General features: G+C 48.8%; 1 protein-coding gene across 2 annotated transcripts in view; it reads left to right on the top strand.

Annotated features, from left to right (window-relative positions):
• The window catches only part of ST8SIA5 (ST8 alpha-N-acetyl-neuraminide alpha-2,8-sialyltransferase 5), a 73489-nt gene that overhangs the window by 25859 nt on the left and 20429 nt on the right, over window positions 1–27201 (top strand). Inside the window, exons 2-4 of one of the 2 annotated variants that reach the window (XM_043889243.1) lie at window positions 795–902; window positions 16992–17084; window positions 25837–25923. In XM_043889243.1, the coding sequence (XP_043745178.1) occupies window positions 795–902; window positions 16992–17084; window positions 25837–25923 (288 nt within the window). The remainder of the gene's footprint in view (window positions 1–794; window positions 903–16991; window positions 17085–25836; window positions 25924–27201) is intronic. The other variant, XM_043889244.1, reaches the window with a different exon arrangement.

The raw sequence follows: 27201 nt of genomic DNA, 5'->3' as shown, positions 1-27201 counted from the left end.
GGCAGGGGCCCTGGGTGCGTGGAGGTGGGTAGTAGCTAATGTTCCTTAAGAACCTAAAGCAATTTTCCTGCCCGCCACTCCACTTTGCACCCTCACCTTCAGTGGCCCTGGCACTGCACCTTCCAAAGCTTTCTCGATCTGTGCCCGGAGAATAGATTTGCTTCTTACAAGCAGTCAGGGCTCCTCTCTCTGGCCTAAGGCAAGTGACCCATCTGCTTTTGCTCTTCCAAATTGTTGTCGCTGGCCCCCTTCGATGCCTTCTCTCCAGCCATGCTCAGGCCCTTACTATGCCTTTGCTGCATTTCAGTCAGGCTGGGGGAGGGAGCAAAGAGAACCACGTGTGTTGAGTTCATCTCTTAAGCAGGAGGCCTGGCCTTATGTACTGGAAAACTAGACTTCATTAAAAGCTTTGCTGTGTGTCTGGCCTCAGAGGAAGGTGAAGAGCTGATGAGCTGGAGTGAGTTGCTAGAGGCGGAATTGAAGGATGCACCAGACAGAGGGTAGGGGAGCTCAGTGACCTTGATCTCACTAAGCCTCAGTGTCTCTGCATGTATGACAACGTGTACCCCCCACCTGCCCATCCAGGTGAACTGAGGGCACGGATGTGGACCAGCAGAGAACCCTGTAAAGGACCCTGGTTTATTATGGTCATCCTTCTGCATGGACAGCACTCTTGTCTCCACTAGGCGTGGTCAAGGCGACGTGTCACGTGGCACATGCTGGGCCGCGGCTCCCGGGTGACGGGCTTACCCAGCACGTGAGCATGAGTACCGACTGCCTCGTTCTCTTGCCAGAGGCCTCCAGTTTGGTTGGCAGAGTGGCGACCAGCTGGCCAATTGGACGGGGTTCTTTAATGTCACGGACGAACCGGCAGTGCAGAGCGGCAGTGACTCCAGTTCCAGGTACAGACCCCCGGTGAACAACCAGGGAGGGGGGAAGCTCTTCTCGGGGCGACCCTGCAGCCTCTGCCCCTCCAGGCTGCCCTCAGGGAAGAAGCGGTCTCAGTGCAATGGCCCAGAGCTCCCCCTGGGATCTGACCTGGGCTGCTTAGATAGGAGGGTGAGGGCCAGGACCCAACCAGAGCACAGCAGGGACTTACTGCCCCCTCTTTTGGAATGAGGGTGGGGGGTGATGGAGTGGGAGTCTGGGTCTCCAGTCTCCACTTGAGGTGGGGGCCATATTCCACCCCTTCTGGAAGAGGAGTGTAGGTGTGTATTGGGATGGCATTGGGGTGGGCAAAGACTATTGGCTTCCTGCTCCTCTGAAATCCACTGAGCAGGCCGTCCCTCCTCTGCCCAGCCTTGGCTGGGCTGACCTTGGCTGTACTAATTTGCTCAGTCGTGTCCGACCCTATGGACTGTAGCCCACCAGGTTCTGTGCGTGGGATTCTCCAGGCAAGAATACTGGAGAGGGTTGCCATTTCCTCCTCCAGAGGATCTTCTCAAACCAGGGGTCGAACCCGCATCTCTTATGTCTCCTGCATTGGCAGACGGGCTTTTTACCACTAGTGCCACCTAGAAAGTCCTTGACCTTCGTTGGGGAAGATCCATTTTCATCAAGATATGATACTGAGAAATGACATTTATACCATCACATGGTTATTTCTTCTTGATCTGCTGTAGTGTTTGGAGCTAAATCAGGAATGAGGGGCATTCTGTATATCCAGGAGAAGGAACTGTTTGTAGAACGAAAGAAAACGGAGTATTCGCAGTTGGAACCCGCTCATTGTGGGGTGGGGGTGGGGTGCGGTGGGGGTGGTCATTTTGGGGAATTTTTTCAGACAAGGTGGGATGTTCTCTCTGCTTGAAGGTGGGTGTGGCTGCAACCTGCCCACTAAGGGTTTCTCGGGGCTAAGTTGTTTGGTTTCTTAATTTTTGCCTTTCCAAGTGCAGGCTAACTATAGATTAATTTCCCTGGGAAAGAGGCCTGGGTTTTTGTTGCTGTTAATATCAACACTAAAACATCAAATTGACCCTGCAGAAGAGAAGTAGTATGTTTTTCAGGGGCTTCAATATGCATGATTTTATCCAATGCTTTGAAAAAGGGAGGATGTGGCTCCAATGTCAGATGCCGACGGGGGAGGTGAACAGACAGGCCTCGGGGTGTGGGGCAGCCAAGGGCCATGGCCTAGGATCAGGGTCTTACTCTGACTCTTTAGGAGCCTGATGCTGCCGCTGCTAAGTTGCTTCAGTCGTGTCCGACTCTGTACGACCCCAGAGACGGCAGCCCACCAGGCTCCTCTGTCCCTGGGATTCCCCAGGCAAGAACACTGGAGTGGGTTGCCATTTCCTTCTCCAATGCATGAAAGTGAAAAGTGAAAGTGAAGTCTCTCAGTCGTGTCCGACTCTTCTCGACCCCATGGACTGCAGCCTACCAGGCTCCTCCGTCCATGGGATTTTCCAGGCAAGAGTACTGGAGTGGGGTGCCATTGCCTTCGCTTTTGGAGCCTAGTTCTTTTCATATATCTGTGGTGGGAGCCCTGGCCTGCCACTTGGCACCTGGAATTGTCACCCAGCGAGAGTGACAAGTCCAGACTTGTCTGTTCCATATGCTGAGCTTCCAACATTGGCCCTTCTGCTGTGTGACCCACCCAACCAGATGCCCCGGGGTGTCTAGGTAAGTCTGCAGGTGTCTGTCTCCCTGGGAAGGACTCCCTGAAGGGTTCACAGAGAGGGTTTGGCTAGAAAATCCCAATCAGCTGAGTAAGACGGGACAGCCCCTGGGAGGCTGTTCTGGGCAAATGTCCTGGGCTGGGACTGAGACCACTGCACGGATTCTGTTTCTGATTTTTCCTACTGCCAGCAGCTTTTGTCTCTCTGTCCTTTCCCTGCAATTTTGTCTCTAATTTCTCTGCCTTTCTCACTCCACCTAGTTTTTCCTCGTCCTTTCTTCCTGCCACCCTCTCCGGGTCCACTTTTCTTTCTCAGTCCCTGCGTCCTGCCTCTCTCTCCTCCTCCCTCTCATCTCCCTTGCCCTTGATCCTCTCTCCCTCTCTCAGCAGCGCAGGTCAGCCTCCCCCTCCCTGTCTCCCAGGGTCCCTTGGGTTCAGAGACACCGCCACTTCCATCAGGTGCCCTTTATTCAACATCGTCACCAGCTGAGTGGGTTTCCTTCCGGAGAGCCGCCGTTTGACCGAGAGCCCCCTGAGCCCCTGAATAAATGTGATGACCACACATTCCAAGTTCTTCTTGGGCACTGCCAACTCAGATCCCAATTTCTGATTGACCCCTAAACTCCCCACATAGGTGAGAAAACACAGTATGTCTTTCCCACGTGCAGAATATAATGGTTCATGTAATTAGAACCGACTCGTGTGTTGGAGATTCTTTTCTTTGGTGTGGGAGCAGCTTCTGCCTTCTTTAAAATGGACGGGACAGCTCCTCACAGCAGATGTGCAGGACTTGGGGGAGGACCTGATGACACTGGGAAAGGACTCTGCCGAGTGAAAGTGCATCATCCCAGCAGACAATTGTCCGTGCCTGAAATACGGGATGAGCTTTGTGGTATTATTTGCCTACTGAATAATTCAGCGCATGCCATATTTTGCTATCTGTAGCTGTGTGCAGGGTTGAAGTGTGGTACACCGGAAGTCATTTATTATTAACACCCATTGGAAGGGAGGTCAGGAGTTACCATTTATAACAAAGGATAAAGAGGGGCAAAAAAAAGCAATGACTCATAAGTTACTCAACCAGGAGCCACAAGGAGAAGAAGAAGGTCCAAATGATCGGTCTGGAACACTCCAAGCAGGACCACAAAGGAAATCCAGGCCAGATGGTGCTCATAAAGGCTGTGGCCAGGTCTCTACTTTGGACAGGAGCTGGGGGAAGTCCAGCTGGCAAGTGTGTGAGTTACAAAATATACATTGACATATAGCTTTGTTAATTTCAGGTCTAGATCTAAAAGTGTCCAATAGGCATCTAAGGAGAACTGCTGTAGAGAGCAGATAGGAATAATTGGTAATCAGCAAGTGCTTCTATTTAAGTGGCTGCCTTGAAGGAGCAGGAAGGTCTTTGAAGAGAGTTCTCATCATCTTCAGATTAGGTGTTTATGTTTCTTCTCCCCACCTAGGCAGTGATTGTGCTTCTCCCTCTTTGGATTTTTAGCACCCAGTATGGCACCAGCTCAATAAATGTTAATTTAATAAAGGATGAATTAAGCAAGGACGAAGTAAAGACTGTTGGTAAGAATGCGGACTTCAATGTTAGTGTCCCTGAATTCTCCCTTAGAGATTTATTCCTTTGGATTAAACCTCGTCTTCTGGCAGTATCCTTGAAAATTAATCCTTGGGGAGGGGAAACATTTTGGAATCATAAACTCACTCACAGTTTAGAATGACCAGAGAATTTTTTCTCTTGAGAGGAGCAGGTAGTCAGGTAGTCTGAGAATCTGGGTGGCAGGGTGGGAAAAAGGAGACTGAAGGTAGGGCTGTGTGTGTGGATAAAAACAGAAGGCAATGAAGGCAGATGATATACTTTTGCAATAACTGACTGAGTGCTGCCCCTGCCCCCGCCACCCACTCCATCCCACCCCCCACTACGGAGTATGGCAATTCTGAGAAGGGGAAGATGGGTGAGGGGAGGGGGGTTGAAGGGCTCTTGGCCTGTGAGCTCACTGGTTTGACCTCTCCAGCCTGGCCAGCTTCTTGCAAACCCAGTGGCCATCTGGAGGGCAGGGGAGGCATGGCGCCCACCTGTCAAAGTGGGCAGGCAGCGCCCACTGCCTCGGGACACCACAGGGAAAGGTCACCCAATCTTAGGGGCTGAGGGCAGCTGAGGCAGAAGTCCCCGAGGTGCTAACCTCAGCCTGGTCTGTAGTCACAGCGCAAAAGGCTTCACTCAGCTTCCATCAGACGTTTCCCGATCCATGTCCCAGTCCTTGTCCTCCTCCAGGATCCACCTCCCACTCCACTGCCTCCTGGAAGCTTTCCCTGATAGCCAGTTTCACTCCACGTTCTGTAAGATGTGTCTGCATCGGGATTGGGGGTGGGGGGTGAGTGAAAGTGAAAGTTGCTCAGTTGTGTCTGACTCTTTGCAACCCCCTGGACAGTCCATGGAATTCTCTAGGCCTGAATACTGGAGTGGGTCTATGCTTTCCCTTTCCCAGGGGATCTTCCCAACCCAGGAATCAAACCGGGATCTCCTGCATTGCAGGTGGATTCTTTACCAACTGAGTATGAGGGAAGGAAGCAATTTCTATCGTTACACACACAGAGAACTCCCCAGCAAGTGCACACGAACCCCTCTGAGCTTGCTCAGGCCTTCCCCAAATCCCGAGGACGCTCCTACGCCAGAAAATGGGGCTGGACCGCCTGTGCGTGCAGTGTTAGGACCCTCTGAACCTTCTTACTTCAGACCCAGCCCACAGGCAGCCCCTCCTCCCAGGGTGCATGCAACCTTGGCCCCCTGGTCCAGGACCACATGGCAGGAGATGGTTTGCTAAGACAGGGAAGGACCACTTCTAGAGCAGAGCTGAGGACAGATTTCCCCTGCGCTGCTGGGCTTCCACTTGGGGTGCTGGGGACTTCCCGCGGGGAAGGAAGCTCCAGCACAGGAGTGGTGGGCAGGCCCCAAACTGGCGACACAGTCGCCTCTTTGCTCCGCAGAACGGCAGGCCGAGTGAATGTGTGTTTCTTTCTGAAAGAAAGAGCCTTTCTTTCTGGGTCAAGGTCTGCGTTCCGGGCAAGCGTGTATGCCTGGGGTGTGGAATCATCATATTTCAGAGCTGGAAGGAACTTGACTGAATTGAATTTAGCATTTTATTATGCTGTCTTGAATTGTTCCCTAATTGTTTCATGACAGTGTATAATTAGGGAATAAATTGTGTGATGCAGCTGGCGAGGGCTTCAGGAGTCTAGGGTACAAGTCGGAGGTGATTCTGTGGAGGGGAGGGACTTGGATTGGACACGGACAGGTGATGATGCCATGGCTGAGCGCTACTGGGGGCTGGCTATGTGCCGGGCACAGTGCTGGGCGCCTGATGCATTACCCTCAGACCTTGGCGGGGAGGGTGCTGTCATTGCCCCCATTTTACAGATGAGGAACTGAGTCCCCACTTCCAGGTGGCGGTGAGTGGTAGAGCTGGAACACACCCCTTGCCCTGTAACTCTGAGTCCCAGCACTCGTGGACCATGCAGAGGCATTCTACTTTCCGGGCTGTGGATAGACATCCAAGGTTGAGTTAGGTTGGGTCTCCTTGGCTGTCCTTGCCAAGTCGTCTCAGCTCCTGGCTGTTAGACTAGACTAAAATGACCGTATTGATCTAAGTAGGTAACTGACATGCACGTTTTCTCCCAGCACTATCAGGAGCACTATAGGCAAGAAAAGACAATCATTAGGGTCTCTCATCCCCTCCTCTCCTATCTCTTTCCCACTTTTGACCTTCTGTACTCTCCTTCACCCCCAGCCTCTATGCTTTGTGCTCCTGCTGTCTCCTCTTGGGGGTCCTGGATTTCAAAGAGGAGCCCTGGGTTGCAAGTTTAGCCCAAGGGAAAGACTTTTCCACGGAGGACTTATGGAGGAGGTGTGGTGACAGCTTTGAGGGGTGGGGTCTGCACGTCTGCATTTGACTGCAGGCTGGCTTAGCATAAGCCTTTTGGGTCAATTTTTGCTTCTGGGGAAAAGGACATACATAAATAAATAAGAGATTAGGTAAGTAGTCTGAATTTTGGGGTCACCTGCATCAACACGAGTATTGTTGAGAGAATGAGATTATCGAGAGAGAGGATGCAGAGTGATCAGCAGTCTTTGGATGGAGTTGCCTCCTTATTTGGTTGAGTTTAAAATGGAAAAATTCCGCCTGTGGTTCTGATATGCTATCTGGATGTTCTTTGCTTTTTGACTGCCAGATTTTTCTATGAATATCCCTTAAGTTTAGCAGATTATTTGGAATGAAACTACTTTTTTTTAAGATTCCTCATTCTATTAATTTATTTTAAATAATGGGTGAAAAATAAATAAGCAGAACTCTTGGGCTCCCTCTAAGTAAGATGGCACTGCTTCTCCCTTTCCTCCCACGTACCCGGTGTGGGCTTCTGGTGGTAGATAGAGGAGGCCGAATGTGAAGGCGGGGCTGTTGGGGCCCTGAGAGGCCTCGGATGGTGTCGTTCCGTGAGCTCTCCTGGCCACCAAGCTTTGTGGCCCTTGGCTGTGTCTGAATTGAGTCTCCTGGTCCAATAACCACTGGCATGAGCCTTTCTGTGCCTCAGTTGCCTCCTCCTCTGTCAAACTCCCACTTTGCTCAGCCACCAGCGGGGTCCCCTGGGTGGGTGCACAGCTAGGCAGGAGGTGTTCCCCTTGGGGCCGGCTTTTCACATCAGATGACCCTGGCCCCACCCCTTTCTCATCCCCCAGTCAGCTCCTCAGACCCTCTGTACCTCCCTCTAGCGGTCTGTTCTTCCTCTTCTCCTTCACGGCTCCCACTCTTCTTCCTCCTGGACCATCATCAAGAATTTAATACTAGTCCCTTAGCAAAGACAGGAGGCCGCAGAAAGGAGTGAGAATGGAAGGAAATGGAGAATGGAAAGGAAGGGGCTCTGGGGTCTGGTTAGGAGGACCAGCATCCATCTGGGAATCAGTTTAGGGGGTTCTTAGAAGGGAAGGCACAAGGCTCTCCAGGTGCCCACTCCATGTAGTCATGCATAGCCCGCAACCGCTTCTTCGATGGCTGTGGAAGCTGTGCTGGGACCGTGGGCAGTGGGGCTCCTGGAGCCTCTAAGGGAGGCCGGTCCTTTGCTGGGACTGCAAACCTCCCCTCCCTCACGCTCAGCTGGGGCTCCTTGATTTACCTTCCGGAACCTCCTAGAACACTTCCACCTACTCTTCGTCCAGCAGTTCCTTCACACGTCAGGGGATCCCATTCTCTCTACCTCACCTGAGACCCACTCTTCATACGCTCACTGTCTTCGTCTGTGCGGGCTGCTGTGATGAAATACCACACACCAGGAGGCTCATCAACAGGGATTTGCTTTCCGCAGTTCTGGAGGCTGGGAATCTGAGCCTGCGTGGTCGCCAGCACGGTCGGGTGAGGACCCTGTTCCGGGTGGCGGACTTGTGTCCTCACATGGTGGAAGGAGCTAAAGAACTCTCTGGGGCCTCTTTTATAAAGGCACAAATCCCATTCAGGGGTCACCACCCTCATGACCTCATGACCCCCGAAGGCCCCACCTCCTGATATCATCACCTTGGGGGTTAGGGTTCCAGCATATGAATTTCAGGGGGACACGCATTCAGCTCAGTGAACGCACCGGCTCCTTCACTTTGAGCCTCCACAGTCTCCGCCTCCAGCACCTCCTACTTCCGGTCTTGCCTCAACCCACACCCGTGGGGCTCTTGCCTCCCCTGCCTCCGGCTGCCGTTGAATGACACAGGGACCTCCCCGGGCTCCTGTTGTCTTGAACACCATCAGTATCTGGGGACCAAGTGGTGTATGCGAGAGACATGGGCTTCATCTTCTCCCAGCGTCACTGCTGGGGCTCACAGTATTGTAGCCCCCAGTGAATTCCATGGTCCAGATGGAGATCGGGAGGGGGGTTCAGCCCGGACAGGGGAGCCCTCTGTGGGGCAGGCTCATGGGGAAGGGCTAGGAGGAATGACAGAGCCAGACTTTGCACCCTAGACCCAGCGCATGCTGAAACGAGGCCCCCTCAGCCTACAAAGCTGGAGCCCAGGCCTGTGTGGGAGGAGGGGACCCAGTATTCAACAGTTGCAGTCATGTTTGCATTTGTCTTCTCACTTAACAGGGGCCATCACCTGCTGATCAGGCAGCCAGTGCTGCCCAGCCCTGCCCCCCACCTACCCAAGGGCACAGAGATGGGGCAGGATGGATGCAGCCTGGCGCCAGCATCGGACTTGACTGCCGGAAGCCAAGTGGCATCTGAGCTGAGCTGGGCTCCTGATGTGACCGGCGGTGACTATTTATACCTGTGAGGTGTCCTGCCAGCATCTCCTCCCCTTTGAACTGGGTAGAGATCATCTTTCCAGAATTGAAAGAAGAGATAGTGACTAGCTCATCTTGAGAGGCTCATGGAGTTAGGGAGGCTGGAGAAACTGCTACTCTCAGTCTTCTAGTAGCTCAAGGGAATGCTTGAGATATTTAGAGAAAGAGCCGTGGCTTAAAAGGGCATTTGTTAGTGATTTTCAATAATAAGAGTCATAACCCCATTACAGAAAGTGTATAAAAATGTAGAAAAGTATTTTTTTTTAAACCATCATAATCCTGTCCTTAGAGCAACCTACTATTAATATCTTGTTACGTCCTTTCCCATGTGCTCGCATATGTATATATAATTTTTTTTTGGGAGATCATAGTTTTGTAGCTTGCTTTTTTCACTCAGTATTATCATGTAATCGTTTTCTCATGCACAAACATTTCAGCATCATTTTGATGTCTGCATGATGATCAATATCCTGACCAAACGGATTTCTATGGCTTCCTCCAGAATGCCGTCCTCGGGCCTCCTCTCAGAAGCAGAACCGAGGAGTGACCCAGTGTGGTGGTGCTTCTTACAGTCTTATTTCCTCAAGTCGTTTATCTTTAGAGACTGAGATGGAACAGCACAGCCTTCTAAAAGCAAAGCCCAGATAGGCTGGAGAAAGAAGCAAGGGCTATTAGATCCATTTTTTTCAGATGGAAAAACGAGGCTTTAGACCTCAGCCTGGAGTGATTGTAATTACCTGGCTAAGGTACCACATGCAGTGTTTTCAGAATGCCTAGGATTTTTTTCAATCATCAGGTGTGGTAAGACACACAGATGTGGAAATGACTGTCAAGAAGGAAGAGGTTTTTATACTTACAGATCCTGAAAAATGGGAAGCACACCATACCAGGTCGGGTCACACGGGAAGGCACCAGCATCAGCCAAGAAGCAGAAGGAGCAAAAGGGGAAAAGTGGACAAGAGCCTTTATTGTGGTTTCTATGTAAGGAACGGATGAGGCAGGCACACGGGCTTAAGACTGGCTTGTTTAAATAATTTCAGTGGGCTCTGGGGCAGAGAGCTGCCCCAAGTTGTCTGGTAGCTGGCCTGTGGGTGACTAGGGCAGAGGACAAGGTGGTCCTAAGTGTGAGAGGAGGAGAAGGAGAAGGAAGAGGTGGTGGCGGAGTGTGAGCTCTGGACTGCTTGGTTTGCACATGAAAGGTGTGCTCACAGGGTTGTTTTGTTTTTTTTTTTTCCCACCATATCTAGGAATTGACTATCTCTAGGAGACGCAGTCTCTCCGGGGCCAGGAAGGCCCCAGATTTCAAAGCATCAGAAACACAGTTAATCCATGGAGTTTGCAGCCGAGATGGGTGATCAGGGATATCCCTACGTCAAAGCAGAACTCAGCATGGGCTTTACCCTCAGGGTGATGGGGGAGAGGTTTCCTAATAGCAGCAGCAGGAGAATGGCAGCCAGTCCAGACGGTGGGGAGCTTCTGAGTTATCCATTTCTTTCTCAGCTCTGTCATCCACCAGCTGAGGGGCTGTAAGCACGTCTCTGACTCACTGGGCATCCACTGGCAGGTCTTGTCTTTTCAGGGCAGGAGAAAGGCAAAGAAGGGGAATAGACATTTTCTGGGCACTTACTGTGTGCCAGACGCTATACTAACGCTTTCTTTGAAATTCTCATCATTATCTTATCTTGTCACAGGTGTACTTCGTTTTTTATGCTGATTTTGCAAATGAGGAAACTAAGGCTCATGGAAGTGATGGGCCCCTGGTTAGGGATGGGCAAAGAAGGATGTGAACCTATTCCAAAACCCTTGCCATCTAATAGCCACGAAACACAGCACGTGAGACCATTTGGAATCACTGAACTGCCAAGTGATGATATTGGGGATTCAAGAGAAAGGGACACTGAGTGGAGGCTGGCAGAGGGAAAGTGAGGATGGCCTTGTGAAGGTGACGAAGGGGCTGGCTGATCAAAGGGAGGTGCTGATTGGTTTTAACTTCTTCGAGAGTTTCTCTTGTTTGCTGTGCTTAGTCCTTCAGCCGTGTCCGACTCTTTGTGACCCCATGGACTACAGCCCGCCAGGGTCCTCTGTCCATGGGGATTCTCCAGGCAGAATCCTGGCATGGGTGCCATGCCCTCCTCCAGGGGATCTTCCCCACTCAGGGATCAAACCCAGGTCTCCCACATTGCAGGCAGATTCTTTACTCTCTGAGCCACCAGGGAAGCTGGTAAACATTCTCTTGTTTATGGATCATTCATAAAATTGTTCTGGCTTGGTTAGTTAAGTGGGAAACACTGAGGAAACTTTGGGATCGCTTTTTAGTACTGAATGGGACTTCAGATACCACCTCATTCAAATTATTTAGGAGGAGAAAAAAGAGGCTCAGAGAGACAAAGTGATTTACTCAAGGCCACACGGCTGGTTTAGAGGCATATCCTGGGTGTGTCTGCAAGTGTCCCAACTCCTGAGAACCCTAGCATAAGTGCCCTCTTAATTATCTTCTACATCATCAGAATCTGGAACTTTTCTTAGTAGCAGCCTGAGATCATGGCTTCAGATGACCCAGTGGACTCCCAAGGGCTTGGTGTCACTGGCTGTGGTTGCAAGTGACGATCTTTGTGATAAGACACCAGACCTCACTTACTGTTGTGTGATGGAAAAATGACCTAAGTTAGAGACAAGGTCATGGACGTTTTTTTAGCCCCAGGCTGACACTTTGTTCTTAGTTGCAGATAACAGAGACCATTTTAGTTAAAGCAGAAAGGGATTGATTAAGGCTAAGGCTAGCACAGAATCACCAGGAAAGCTGAAGAAAGACTCCAGGCCAGCTTCCAAGAATGTCTCTGCAAACTGCATTGTGAAACTGGGCCACCGTGGAAGCCTCTGATAAAATCGTGAAGGTGCAGCCATCACTGCAATTTCCAAGAGCCATGCCACCTCTGCCACATTCTGCCCCAGGGAAACAATGCCTTGAGCCTTGACATTCTTCTAGAACATGGCTCTGAATCAGTCTCATGCTACTGATTGTGAAAGTGTTAGTTGCTCAGTTGTGTCTGACTCTTTGCAATCCCGTGGACTGTAGACCACCAGGCTTCTATGTCCATGGAAAGAATTTTCACAGGCAAGAATACTGGAATGAGTTGCCATTCCCTTCTCCAGGGGATCTTCCTGACCCAGGGATCAAACCTGGGTCTCCTGCTTTGCAGACTGATTTTGTACCTTCTGAGCCTCCAGGGAAGCTACTGACTGGTTGAACCTAAATTACATGGAGGACCCTAGCTACAAAGGAGTCTAGGAAATGTAGTTTTTAGCTTTCTTGTTTCTGTAGTGCAAATGTGCAGAGATAACAAAGACAGATTTCACATGTTTCAGATACTCCTCATTTGGAAAGGGAAATAGATATATAAACAGACAATTATAATACAATGGTATCTGCTCTAATTAAGAGAAAATGTATAGAATAACCTGAGAGTGAGCATTAGAAAAGTCTTCCCAGAAGTGGGGGCATTTGAGGTAGGTACTGAAGGATCAATATGAGTTTGCCAAGTGAGAAAGACAATGAAAAGAGTTGTAAAACATAAAGGAAACAGAAAAAGGAGAGTGATATTTTAGGATCTTCAGTGCCTCAGTTCAGTTCAGTAGCTCAGGCTTGTCCGACTCTTTGCGATCCCATGGACTGCAGCACGCCAGACCTCCCTGTCCATCACCAACTCCCAGAGTTTACTCAAACACATGTCCATTGAGTCAGTGATGCCATCCAATCATCTCATGCTCTGTCATCCCCTTCTCTTCCTGCCTTCAATCTTTCCCAGAATCAGGGTCTTTTCAAATGAGTTAGTTCTTCACATCAAGTTGTCAAAGTATTGGAGTTTCAGCTTCAGCATCAGTCCTTCCAATGAATATTTAGGACTGATTTCATTTAGGATGGACTGGTTGGGTCTCCTTGCAATCCAAGGGACTCTCAAGAGTCTTCTCCAACATCACAGTTTGAAAGCATCAATTTTTTGGCGCTTAGCTTTGTTTATAGTCCAACTCTCACATCCATACATGACTACTGGAAAAACTATAGCCTTGACTAGACGGACCTTTGTTGGCAAAGTAATGTCTCTGCTTTTTAATATGCTATCTAGGTTAGTCATAACTTTTCTTTCAAGGAGCAAGCATCTTTTAATTTCATGGCTAAAGTCACCATCTGTAGTGATTTTGGAGCCCCCCAAAATAAACTCTGTCACTGTTTCCACTGTTTCCCCATCTATTTCCCATGAAGTGGTGGGACCAGATGCCATGATCTTCGTTTTCAGAATGTTGAGTTTTAAGCCAACACTTTCACTCTCCTCTTTCACTTTCATCAAGAGGTTCTTTAGTTCTCCTTCACTTTCTGCTGTAAGGGTGGTGTCACCTGCATATTTGAGGTTATTGATATTTCTCCCGGCAATCTTGATTTCAGCTTGTGCTTCATCCAACCCAGTGTTTCTCATGATGTACTCTGCATATAAATTAAATAAGCAGGGTGACAATATGCAGCCTTAAGAGACTCCTCTCCTGATTTGGAACCAGTCTGTTGTTCCATGTCCAGTTCTAACTGTTGCTTCCTGATTTGCATACAGATTTCTCAAGAGGCAGGCCAGGTGGTCTGGTATTCCCAATTCTTGAAGAATTTTCCACAGTTTGTTGTGATCCACATAGTCAAAGGCTTTGGCATAGTCAATAAAGCAGAAGTAGATGTTTTTCTGAAACACTTTTTCTTTTTTGATGATCCAACAGATGTTGGCAATTTGATCTCTGGTTCCTCTGACTTTTCTAAATCCAGCTTGAACATCTGGAAGTTCACAGTTCACATACTGTTGAAGCCTGGCCTGGAGTATTTTGAGCATTACTTTATGAAATCTGCTTAAATTCTTTTATAACATGAAAAGTGGGAGATGATTTATTTTGTATGGATAGGAATCAATTTGTTGTGTAAAATATTTTTAATATTCTAAAATATATTTAAAATGTCTTAAATGTATGATTATAATATTTAAAATTAAATTATAGTAAAATAATAAAGAACAAATATTTACAAATATAATAGTTTTAAAGTATTAAATATGAAGTTATATTTTAAATTATTTAAAATACAAGTTGTTTAAAAAGAAGCCAATTAATTGGATAAATATCTCAGTATTTCTAAAGCAGCACAGACATAAGTTTGTCTATAGAAGTTAGTGAGAATATATGTGAAATAGCTGCTGCCACGTTTTGGGAAAGTTTGTGGGAAATGCTCAAGGACTGACTTTATTTTAAATCCTTGGTTGTGGCCTGCAGGGCCCAGCTGCAGTCCTGGGGCTCCACCCTGACCTCTGGCTCTCCAGGGCTAGCTGTAGTGAGGCCTCTGCCCCAAGTTTGAGGCTGAGCCTGTAGATTTCTTGATGGTGGGTTCTCCTGGGATCCCACCCTCACAGCTTCATTAGCCCCGGTGTCTTCCAACGACCTCTAGAAAGAGAGGCCATGAGGAGAGGGTACACCTGGCCTCTGTCCTGGAGGCCCGTCTGCCTTCGTGGCCGAGTCTGGCGGGGAACTACCGTGTTTTATCTTGGTGGTCACCCTCCCCGCCCCTCCCCGCCCCACCCCAGTCAGCAGATGTTCCCTGGGCTGGTGTGAATTCTCAGGTGTGGCTGTAGGAGGTCAGAGGGCCCTTTCCAGGGGTCACCAGCTGTCCTTATAAAGTGGGCAGACAAGAGCATCTTGACTGTATGCACTGCTTCGTGACCCAGCTTTGCCACCTGCCACCTACATGGCTCTGGGTAAGTGTGTTAACCCCCAGAGCCTGCTCTGGATGCTTGTGATGACCACTTATCTGGTGGGCTAGTGATACAGATTGGAAGAGGATATTATGTTTAATGAAATAAGTCAGACAAAGACTAATACTATATGGTGTCACTTATATGTGGAATCTAAAAAGTAATACAGGGCTTCCTAGGTGGCTCAGTGGTAAAGAATCTGCCCACCAATGCAGGAGACACAAGAGACATGGATTTGATCCCTGGATTGGGAAGATCTCCTGGAAGAGGAGATGGCAACCCTCTCCAGTATTTTTGCTTGGAAAATCCCATGGCCAGAGGAGCCTAGCAGGCTACAGTTCAGTTCATGGGGTCAGAAAGCATTGGACACGACTTAGTGACTAAACAGCAACAAAAAGTAATACAAGTGATTGTGCATTCAAAGTAGAAATAGAATCACAGACATGCTAAACAAACTTGTGGTCATCAAAGAGGAGAGGGGAGGGGGCAGAGATAAGTTAGGAATATGGGATTAGCTGGAATCAAGATGGCCAGGAGAAATATCAATAACCTCAGATATGCGGATGACACCACCCTTATGGCAGAAAGTAAAGAGGAACTAAAAAGTCTCTTGATGAAAGTGAAAGAGGAGAGTGAAAAAGTTGGCTTAAAGATCAACATTCAGAAAACTAAGATCATGGCATCTGGTCCCATCACTTCATGGGAAATAGATGGGGAAACAGTGGAAACAGTGTCAGAGTTTATTTTTGGGGGCTCCAAAATCACTGCAGATGGTGATTGCAGCCATGAAATTAAAAGACACTCCTTGGAAGGAAAGTTATGACCAACCTAGATAGCATATTAAAAAGCAGAGACATTACTTTGCCAACAAAGGTATGTATAGTCAAGGCTATGGTATTTCCAGTGGTCATGTATGGATGTGAGAGTTGGACTGTGAGGAAAGCTGGGTGCCGAAAAATTGATGCTGTTGAACTGTGGTGTTGGAGAAGACTCTTGAGAGTCCCTTGGACTGCAAGGAGATCCAACCAGTCCATCCTAAAGGAGATCAGTCCTGGGTGTTCATTGGGAGGACTGATGCTGAAGCTGAAACTCCAATACTTTGGCCACCTCATGCGAAGAGTTGACTCATTGGAAAAGACCCTGATTCTGGGAGGGATTGGGGGCAGGAGGAGAAGGGGATGACAGAGGATGAGACGGCTGGATGGCGTCATCGACTCGATGGACATGAGTTTGAGTAAACTCCGGGAGTTGGTGATGGACAGGGAGGCCCGGCGTGCTGAGATTCATGGGGTCGCAAAGAGTCAGACACGACTGAGTGACTGAACTGAACTGAACTGATGGGATTAGCAGATATAAATTACTGTATACAAAATGGATAAGGAACAAGGAGATACTGTATAACCAGGGAATTATACCCATTATCTAGTAATCGCCATGCTGTATATCTGAAGCTAACACAATACTATAAGTCAACTCTACTTCAATTAAAAAGGAAAAAAAATGAATACTTCCATGTAGAGTACTGGGCCCTGAACTTGGCCCGTGACAAGGGCTCAACGGTGTTGGCTGAAGTTGGTATTGTTATTCTGCGTGAAGCTGCAGAAGGGACTGTGGTGGCTCAGGCTCTTCCACGCTGACAGCACGGCCTGGAGCAACGTCTGTTCAGCCTCAGTTTTCTCAGCTGCCAAATGGGGAGAAGGAGCCTCACCCAGTCCCAGCGCGAGCATGAACGCCAATGAGCTAGTGGAAGCAGAAATTCTTTTCACAGTAGGAAAGCAGCTTGTGCTTTCTCAGCCATGCTGTGGCTGTCACTGCTAGACACTTCCCCAGGAGGAGGAGAAAGGGGCAGGAGAGGGCAGGCCCGGCTGAAGGCCTGTAGCCTCGCTGACCGACTCCAGGGCCACCTCCGTCAACGACTGGTCCCAGGAGGAGTGCGAATGAGGATGTATCCAGAGCATCCTCTTTCTCCTTCAAAGTCACCATGTGGAACCAAGCCCGCTTCAAAATGTCATGATGTACTGAAACGGGTTCATGGCCTAAATGCTTATATTCCCGGGGTAGTAGGGGTGCCGAGAGTAATCAGCCAACCAGTGATTAAACCAGCGGGCCTGGAGGCAGACCCCCATCAGGTCATCTGCTGGGGAGGGCTGGTTTTCTCTATTATTTTGACGGGACACCACCCCTCTGCCCCCCACTCCCGCCATTGAGAGCCCCAATAGGATCCTGGGAGTCTGCCCGCTTCTCTGCGCAGTAACCTCTGTCCCTGTTGGTTCCCAGGTACTTTGAATTTTACGAGGGCCCTTTTGAGTATAACTCCACAAGATGCCTGGAGCTGAGGCACGAGATCTTGGAAGTGAAGGTGCTCTCCATGTGAGTGTGGCTGGGTGGGTGGTGGGTGCTGGGCGGTACACGTGGGAGGCGGGCAGGGCAGGGGCTTGGGTGGGGGCATGGCCCAAGGAAGTAGGACACTTGGTGGCTCATGACAGAGCAAGAATTAGGCCTGCTTCCCCAGGGCCTCTGGCGTTTGGAGAGCCCTGGAGGGCTGGACGTAGGGATGACTGTTTGTGTTTTACGAAAAGTGTCAAGTTTGCAAGGTCACCTCTGGTGACTGCGTGTTCCAGTCCCCGGCTCAATTACCAGCCTCCACAATTATCATCACGGAGCTCTCTTATATAGAAATTGAAGAGGGCACAGGAGTGTGTGTCCTGAAATTCAGTACTTTGTGGCTTAAGCATTGCCCTCTTGCTATTGCCTTTTAAACATTTTATATTCATTCATTTTTAAAATTATTATTTAAAGTATACAGCTTTCAAGTGGTGCAAAAGGGTATAAAGTGAGAAGCCCCCTTTCCACAGACCTCCCCTCCCTCACTCTCCTCCTCAGAGGCCACCCGTGTATCTTCATGCATCCTTCTAGAAAGTCCGCATAAACCAGCACCCAAATAGCAGGAGAACTGTGCCCGCCCCTCCCCAGCCCAGTGTATCACTGTGGCTCTTTTACAACCTGTGCGAGGGAAGACACATCACATGCTGGACACTCCCTCACTCCCTCACAGGACTGCCAGGAATTGAGAGGAATCTGTGTCCTGTTAATCATGACAGGATGCATGTTGACTTGAAAACTGTCACTATTGACCCTTGAACAATGCCGGTTTGAACTGCACAGTTCCACTTAGATGCAGATGTTTGTCAAGAGTGAGTTCTGCAGTGCTACTCAGCCCGAGGTTGGCTGAATCTGTGGATGCAGAGGAACTGTGGGCCTAGAGGGCTGCCCACAAGCCCTGTGCTATTCAAGGGGCAGCTGTACACCCAGATGTGGGAGAAATCGGGGCCAGGCAGTGCTGGGCGTTCATGTGGACTCAAGGGCCCCTGAAGGATCCTGGCACCACCATCAGGCCCACAGGCAGGAGCCGCTGCTCCTGTAGCCGTTTGACATGATCACGTGATCATGCGGGTCATTGAAAGAGCATGGGCCTTGGGGTCAGGCAGACTTGGGGTCTAAAGCCGACTTGGGCCTTAGCAGCTCTGCATGTTTATACAAATTATTCAACCTCTCTGAGTCTTTCCTTTCCTATAAACATGGGGCCACTATTACCTACTTTTAGGTTGCAGTAAAGACTAACTGAAATAACATAAGTGAAAGTATTGTGTTGGCCAAAAATTCATTCAGGTTTTTCCATATGACGTCACAGATACATAGCCCAGGAGTGCATGTCACAGCAGCACACGTAATAGGTGCTCAATAAATGTGAATGTTGGCCCCACACCCCCAACCCTTTTCCTTTCTGGAATTAGCAGCAGCAGCAGCAGCAGCTTTGCTGACATTCACAGACTCCATCAGCTTAGTCGTACAGGAAAGTTCCGGCGATAAGGCCAGGTGTCCGGCTGGGATCAGCGGCATTGTTCACGGTCCCTGTTCTGACCGAGGGTCTGGGGTTAAGGCCAGGTGTCCAGCTGGGATCAGCGGCATTGTTCACGGTCCCTGTTCTGACCGAGGGCCTGAAGCTTCCAGAGGAAGCCCAGGAAGTGCTCCTTCTCTGTCCATCCCACCCAGCCCTGAGCAGACCGCACCGTGGAGGGGGCAAGGAGTTAACTGGGCCAAGAGGATTCCAGACCAGGGGGACAGTGTGTGCAGAGGCCTGGGCTAGGAAGGGCCCGCTGTGTCCCAGGCTCTGAGAACCGGCCTGAGGGGACACCGGAGCCGGGTCGCTGGAGGGCAGGCAGGGCTGGGCCTTGTGAGTCCTGCAGTGCAGGCCAGGATCTAGATTTTTTCTCTGTCTGAGGGCCATGGGACCTGTGGGAAGGTGGGAGGAGTAGGATGTGGTTGGCATTGGATATGCTCCGCCGAGGAGCTGTGACTTAATGACAAAGATGGCTGCCCGGCCCCCTGTCAGGAGCCAAAGGTGTAAGCAGAGAGCCTGATCTTTTCTCAGAACTCCAAGATCTTAGGCCCTTAAGATGTCTCTCCCTGGAAAGCCAGGGCATTGAGAGCATAACTTGAGTTCACAAAGCGTGAATAATTAATTTTAAAAATTATGAGATGCAGACAGTTTCTTCATGGCTACCTCAGGATCCAGACAGGAAGCCTGAGAGACCCTGTAAATGGGCCATCCTTCTGTTACAGCCCACCCCATACCCCATATATTTCCTGTGTGTTTGCGTGAGTCCCTGTATTGTTTTGCTGAGGCTGCCACCACACAGTACCCCCGACCAGGGGGCTTAGACAACAGAACTTAACTTCCTCATGGCTCTGGAGGCTGAAGGTCTGAGATCGAGGTGCCAGCAGATTAGTTTCTCCTGAGGCCTCTCTCCTTGGCTGATACGTGGCCGTCTTCTCTCTCTGCCTTGCAGGGTCTTCCCTCTGTACCCAGGTCCTAATTTCCTCTTCTTATAAGGACATCACTCATAATGGCCTAGGGCCCACCCTGGTGATGTCATTTTAGCTTAACCACCTCTTTAAAGACCTTATCTCCAAATGGAGTCACATTCTGAGATCTTGGGGTTTGGGGCTTCAGCATAGGAATTTCAAAGAAGCTATAACACAGTCCATAATAGTCCTATCAGAGGGACCATGTTAGAAGTTCCTTGGGCCCTTAAGGGGATTTCCTCATAACTCAGTCTGTAAAGAATCTGCCTACAATGCAAGAGACTCGGGTTCGATCCGTGGGTCAGGAAGATGCCCTGGAGAAGGAAATGGCAATCCAATCCAGTATTCTCGCCTGGATAATCCCATGGACAGAGGAGCCTGGCAGGCTACAGTCCATGGGGTCGTGAGACTCGGCCATGAGTTAGCGATTAAACCATCATCACCACTGGGCCCTTCGTTTCAAGCCCAAATCGCCAACATTGTGGGGTGTGATGGAGCCTCATCCCCGCCCCACGCCGTCTGTGCTCACCCTCTATCCCTTGTTGGGAACTCGTGTTAGTGGTCATGCGGCCTCTGTGTGTTTGGCTCTATGTGTGTCTGCTTTTGGGGTACCCTCTCTGGTCTCCAGCTGGTGACCTCTGGGCCTTGTCCCTCCTGTCTCTTTCATGTCAGTTGCCCTCCATATGGTCCCCTGGCCCTGGAGTCTGGGCCATTGTGCTGGGAGAAACAGGATGTTTTTCAGGGAGCAACAAGCCCAGTGACTCCTTTCCTGAGGCCTCAAGCTGAGGTCAGTGGGCTCCCCCAGAGCTGAAATCAGAAAAGCAAGAGACTGGCCTCTGGTCTTAGTGGTTCTGATGCCACCTGGGCACCTGCGGGCTTCACTGTGGTCCAGCCCAGAGGCAAGAGCAGTGCTCACAGTGGAGCCCCTGAGTCATTGGGAAAAGGTTAAACCTCCATCTGCCAGTGGAAGGGGCTGGACGGATGTGCCCAGAGGCCCTTCTGGTACATGCATGTCAGCTGGCATTCCATCTGAGGAGACAGGGCAGTGTGTGATTCATCTGGGAATGATTCTGATACAAAATTGCTCCAATCAATGGTAAAAATCAGTCAACTGAAAAAGTCCCACATGGTAAGGGCCTCATTCCCTGACAATGTCAGATACAATGAGGAATAACTCTATGATGATTTGTTGCAAAATCACATTGTCCCTGATACTTGTAAAAATTATCTATGCTTTATCTTAGCCATTCTAGGGCCTCTTTAGTTTTCAACCAATTGATGCCTGTGCTCACACACAGACAGTGCCATGCATGCCTGGGACCTCACGCTGGGTCTCTCCTGCCGCCCTTTCCCCATCCTTCTGGGCTGGGGAACCCTGACAGAGCCTCGCAGAGACCAGGAGAGAGGCTGGGAGCAGGGACGGCAGCTTTCTGGGCTGGGACGTTCCTTTGCACCCATGCTTCTCTGAGTCTTGTTGCCTGACCCTGCCCAGGCTCTGGACGTGTCTGTTAGATGAATGAGTAGGTGGATTAGACCTAGGTGGGAGCAGAAGAGGACATGAAGGAAAACGGGAAGAAAGAAGGAGGAGGACGAGGGGATGGTCATCATCTCCTGCACACGGCTGGAAAAATCAAGTCGCTACCAAAGTTTATGGTAATAAAAAGTGACGGTTTCTGCCCACACCCTCTCCCCCAGCCCTGCTCCTTACAACTCTTGGCTGTTTCTTCTGGGAGTCACCTCGTACCTCTCAGTCCTGTGCATGCCACGGATGCCACGTTTAGTGTCCACTGATGTCCTGCTTTGGTGGGTGAGGATTCTACTCCCATAGCCAGCCCAAACACTCCCTCCACTCCACTTTTCCCAGTTGAGGGGTCCTGCTATTTTTAGTTCTTCTATCTATAGATTGTTTAGATAACCTATTTCTTGTTCTACCAAATACTGGCAGTATCTGTTGGTTCTGTACATTGTTAAGATGAGGGTATCTGGCTTTAGTCATCCATGAGTTTACCTTGAGAATGTTAAGGCTGATGACATTTACATTCTATATGTAACTATAGCAAGCCTTTCTTGGGTTTTCTTTATGGACTGACTCTAAACTTTGAAGATCAGAAAATAATGACTCCCATTGCCTTTCTTGTACACCGCCCCCTTTTTTTTCCTGGAGCTTCTAGTCATCTTTTTCCTTTTGAACACATTGTCTCTATCATGCCCTATTTTTTTCCCCTGCCTCTCCATCAACCAGGCATTCCCCCAAGGGTTTCCCTTCATCCTCTTTATCCATCCTAGATAGGCTGCTCTCTGGGTAGGTCACACACAGTTGTCACTTCCCTTCTCAGTCCTGTAGATTGGATTCACCCATATAGCTGCTTCTTTCTTGATTTACGCCTCCATTTGCTGCTGCCCATGTTCAGGTAAATTCCCCCAAACTGGTGGATAATGGTTGAGTCCTTCTGTGTACAAATGATTCTCTTAATTGTTGGTTTGGTGGCGTTGGCATTTTAGGTGAAGATTATTCATCCCCAGAATGCTGAAGACCTTCTCCATCATCTTCTAGTGTCCAGGGCTGTGTGAGCACATGGTACTAGTTTTTCCTTTGGATGTGACCTGTTTCCTTCTGTCTGAGTCTTTACAGGTCATGACGGTTCTGGAATATCAGAACCTGGGCCTCAGGATGCACACTCATGGAGACCTGTTATTCCAGAGCTCACTCCAAACTCTTGAATTTTCTCTTGGGTTTCTTTATATTTCCTCCTCCAGTTTTCCTCCCCTCTTCTTTCTGGTACCTCTAAGAGTTGTATACTTCTAGATTGCTCCTTGAATAGCTTTTCATCTCATCTTTTCTCTCTTTGCCTTTTGCTTCTACTTTCTGAGAAAATTCCTTGACTTCATCTTCCAACTTTTCTAATGAACTTCCCCCCGCCCCCCAGGAGCTCTTTCTTTTTAGATTATTCTCAGGACAATCATCTTTTTTGTTCCTCTTCTGGAAAATAGTCATGTCTTGGGAGAAAGGGGTTAAGTGCCTGGGATCAACCTTTCATCTTCAAGGTAAAGGTGATCTCTGCATTTGTAAAGCAATTTATAAAATATTTTATACATATTATCTCATTTGATCTTTCTGACAACCTTTGAGATCAGCAGGGCAGAAGTTATTATATCCGTATTGCAGATAAAGCAGCTGAGTCTCAGAGAGATTAAATGACTTGTCTGAGGTCATATTGCCAGTTGGGAGTGGAACCAGAATTCCAGGCTGGGTGTCCAGGCCCGGATCCTGGTCTAGTGTGTGACAAGGCCTTTGGAGGTGCAGAGAATGGGGCCTGGACACTGGTCAGAGTTGAACGTGGGGCCCCAGCCTGCAGTGTCACCAGGGTTGTGCTTCCAGGAGGCGTTTGAGGCATTGGCCAAGCAGGATGCTATGCTGGGGACCTGTGGGTGACAGGGAGCGAGGGAGGGGGCAGGGTAGGTGAGGGTGCCCCTGTGTAATGGCCCCTCTCCTTCGATGCCACGTGAGCTCAAGAGGCAAGAGCTGCTGTGGGAGGTTTGGGAAAGCCGGAAGGAAGACGTCAGGATGAGAGGAAGAGTTCCTTCTGGCCGCCTAAAGCTGCAGGGCAGGTTCCTGCCCCAGGGCCTTTGCGCTCACTTTTCTCTCTGGAATACTCCTTTCCTAGATATTTGTGTGGCTCACTCCTGCATAATTTCAGTTCTTTGTGTACGGTTTCCCTCTTCAGGGAAGCCTTCCCGGATCAACTCATCTGAAGCACTCACTTTTTGATCCCTGCTTCATTTTTCTTTTTGAAAAAAAATTTTTTTTGATTGAAGTATAGTTGGTATACAATATTATATGTTACAGATATACAATATAGTGATACACAAAATTTAAAAGCTATACACCATTTCTAGTTATTATACAGGATTGTCTTTATTTCCTGTGTTGAACACTATATTATCCTTGTAGCCTGTTACTTCATTTTTCTTTGTAGCACTTAGCACTCCCTGACATGGCATTATATGTCTGAGTTTGTTTGTTTTTTTTGGTTGTGATAAGAATACTTAACATGAGACATACCCTCTTAACAAAATTTTAAGTGTGCAGCCCAGTATTGTCAACTGTGAGCACTAAGTTTTATAGCAAATCTCTAGAACTTACTCATCTTATATAACTGAAACTTTATAACAACCCTTCATTACTCCTTCCCTGAGCCCCTGGTATCTATCATTCTTCTCTGTTTCTATAAGAGTGACTATTTTAGTTACTTCATGCAAGTAGAATCATGCAGTATTTGTCCTTCAGCGACCAGCTTTTTCACTGAGGATAATGTCCTCCAGATTCATCCAAGTTGTCACATATGGCAAGATCTTCTTCTTTTTGAAGGCTTCATAATATTTCATTGTATGTATAGAATACCTTTTCTTTATCCATCCATTTATCAGTGAACATTTAGATTGTTTCCATATCCTGGTTATTCTGAATGATGCTGCAATGCAAATAGGGGTGTAAGCATTTCTTTAAAATTCTGATTTCAATTCTTTCAGATATATATCCAGAAGTGGGATTGCTGAACTATACTGTATTTCTATTATTAATTTTTTGAGGAATCTCCATACTATTTCCCCTAGTAGCCATACCATTTTACATTCCCACTAACAGTATAGGAGGGTTCCCTTTTCCCTATATCCTTGCCAATGCTTGTCATCTTTTTTTTTTTTTTTATAATAGCCATTCTAAGAAGTATGATGTGATATTGTATTATGGTTTTAATTTGCATTTCCATGATGATTATTGGTATTGACCACTTGTACGTCTTCTTTGTAGAAATGCCTTTTCAAGTCCTTTCCCCAGTTAAAAATCAGGTTCTTTGGTTCTTTGCTATTGCTTTGTAGCAGCTCCTATGTATTTTGTATACTAACCCCTTATCAGATATGTGGTTTGCAAATATTTTCTCCTGTTCAGTAGGTTGTCTTTTTACTCGGTTGATGATTTCCTTTGCTGTGCAGAGCTTTCCAGTTTGATGGAGTCCCACTTGTCTATTTTTGCTTTTATTGTTTGTGCTTTTGGTGTAGTATCCCACATATCTGCTTCCCATGTGCAAAGTCTATGTAGGCAGGGAGTTGTTTTGTTCACCACAGTATCTCTAGATCCTGCATATTGAGGAATTCAACAGCATTTATAGATTTTATTTGAACTCAGGCTCATTGATTCATTCATTAATTTATTGATGTACTCAACAAATATTTACTGCTCATCTGCTATGAGCCTCAGCACTGGAGACACAGTCAAGCGTGATGCCCAGGCCCAGTATTTACTATTTAGTGGGAATGGTCAGGCAGAAGTAAAGACAAGCCATAGGTTTTACAGAAAGGGAAGTGCTGGTGGCTGTGAGTGAGCATCATCACGACAGCTCAGTTTAACAAAAGGTTGTCCAGACAAAAGTTTTCTCCTCTCTTCCTCTCTGTCACTGAAAATTGTGATCTGCCCTTGGGAAAAGAGAAAGAGAGGGGCACTGCCCCCTTGCAACGAGTGCTGTGTGCTGAGTGCAGTGTGGGGTTATCTACAGACCTTAAGAAAGTGGTCTCACACCCTCTATAGCCAGATGTTCCTGGGAGAACTGTGCAGGCCTGTGTAGTGGGCATTTGAGGAACGATGTTTTGAAATGTACCCAGATTTGTTTTGTAAGACACACGGACACACAAGACTGTCATGAAGGAGCATGTTCTTGTGCTCACAGATCCTTAGAGACAGGAGGCATGGCACGCCACTCAGGGGTGCATGGGGAAGCACCAGGACTGGTCAGGAGGCAGGAGGGGCAAGGGGAAAGCATGGGTGAGGCCCTGTATTGTGGTTTCCTTGGGAAGGAATGGACAAGGTGGGATAAAAAGGTTTAGGTTTGGCTAGTTTGCATGATTTCAGTGAGCTCGGTGCATAGGGACTGCCCCTGGTTTTCTGATCCCTAGCTCTGGGCTGATGAGGGCAGGGGGCTAGTGGCTCCATTCATAAAGGAGGTGGTTGAGGGTGTGGACTCTGGATTGGTTGGTGTGTGCATGGAAGGCAGGCTTGCTGGAGGGTGGTTTGCTATCTCTAGGAGTTCACCAGGCTCCAGATGCCAGAAAGTCAAGGGTTTTGCAAATTATAAAATACAGTGAATACAAAGGACTAGCCCAGGACTTGGCATAAGGGGGAACAGGAAGGGAGCGTGTTCGGGGATGGTGACACTGTGTCCAGCCTGGCCCTTTCATGCACTCTCTGTCTTCCACTCCCAAGGGTGAAACAGTCGGAGCTGTTCGACAGGTGGAAGAGCCTCCAGATGTGCAAATGGGCGATGAACATCTCTGAAGCCAACCAGTTCAAGTATCTATGACTCGTCTGCCCTCCCCAGCCCTTCTGCGCGTGTGGTTCTCCTGACCACCTCTTCAAATCTCCCTCATCCTGCCAGGCCAGATGCCCGCAGGGGCATCTTCCCCGGTGCTGGCCTTGATTGGGCTTTGGAATCTGGAAGTGGGGAGGTTCTGACTCAGCACACAGGCTGAGGCTGGCATCTTGCGGGGCACTGTCCCCCGTGTTCCTGCCCTTAGTCCTGGCAGCACCGGTACATGGTCAATGCTTTCGTCTTCAGCACAGCCCCTGACCATGAGGTCTCCGCGGCTTCACCATGCTCCCCACCCAGCCCCTGGGGCAGCTGCTTGGACTCAGCAGTGCTCTCCCTCTCAGGGCACTTGGGCTCCTAGAGCCTGGACCAGCCACTGGAGCAGAGCTATACCTTATTCTTGAGCTGCTCTCTAACTGAAATTGACAGATTGTAAGCTCCCAGGAGGCAAGAGCTATATCTTAGTGTTCTCCTGTCTTTGAGAGCTAAGAAGCTAATAGATGTCCAGTCTCTGTGATTAGTGGTGAGCTGTAGGGTCTGCTCTACTCTAAAATTCTGGGGGTTTCTGGTATGCTTTTAGTACAGGAAGACCTTACGGAATGGAACTGACATGGTCCTGGGAAGGTGTATATAAACTGGATTTCAGCAACTCGGGTCGTAGTTTGAATGTGCTGAGGAGCCATCTGCATGAAGGAATCCTACATGGGAAGCTGTGAAAAGCAAACAACACTGAGTGTTTTGTATTTTCTGTATAAGTCATTTCTTCCAGTTTGTTGCAGTTCTGGGCCAAGTCTAAAGGCAGCTTTAAGTGGCATGTTTTAGAAATGTGCTGCAGGTACCAGCAGCCCCTAACCAGAGGCCTCCCTGAGACTGCAGGAGCCCAGCTGAGGCTCAACAGTCGTTTGCAGAGACCCACAAATCATAGATGTAGAATGCAGGGAAAAGGTCCAAGATCTATCTGTGTTGCCGATGCAGCCCCAATTTCACCTTTAGAACGAAGCCTTATCGCGGGTGATGCGTGACGGGGAGGCCCAAGCCCACGAAGGGCATGCTGATGAGCACTGGACGGGGTCAGGGAGGTCATGAGATGCCAGAGGATGTTGTCCAGGCTGAGAGCGGCACAGAAACGTCATCAGTGGGAGTCACATATCTAAGGAAATAACAAAGCCACAGGGAGATGATGTGGCAAGAGAAAAACTGGGATACACGTGGGAGCCGTTGGCAGGGACTAGCCAGCACTATTTGGGGGGAGGCTCTGAGAG

Source organism: Cervus elaphus, chromosome 27, assembly GCF_910594005.1.
Source record: "Cervus elaphus chromosome 27, mCerEla1.1, whole genome shotgun sequence".
In the NCBI taxonomy this organism is placed as follows: Eukaryota; Metazoa; Chordata; class Mammalia; order Artiodactyla; family Cervidae; genus Cervus; species Cervus elaphus.
The sequence above is the reverse complement of the archived record's forward strand: the minus strand, read 5'-3'. Positions and strand labels throughout refer to the sequence as shown.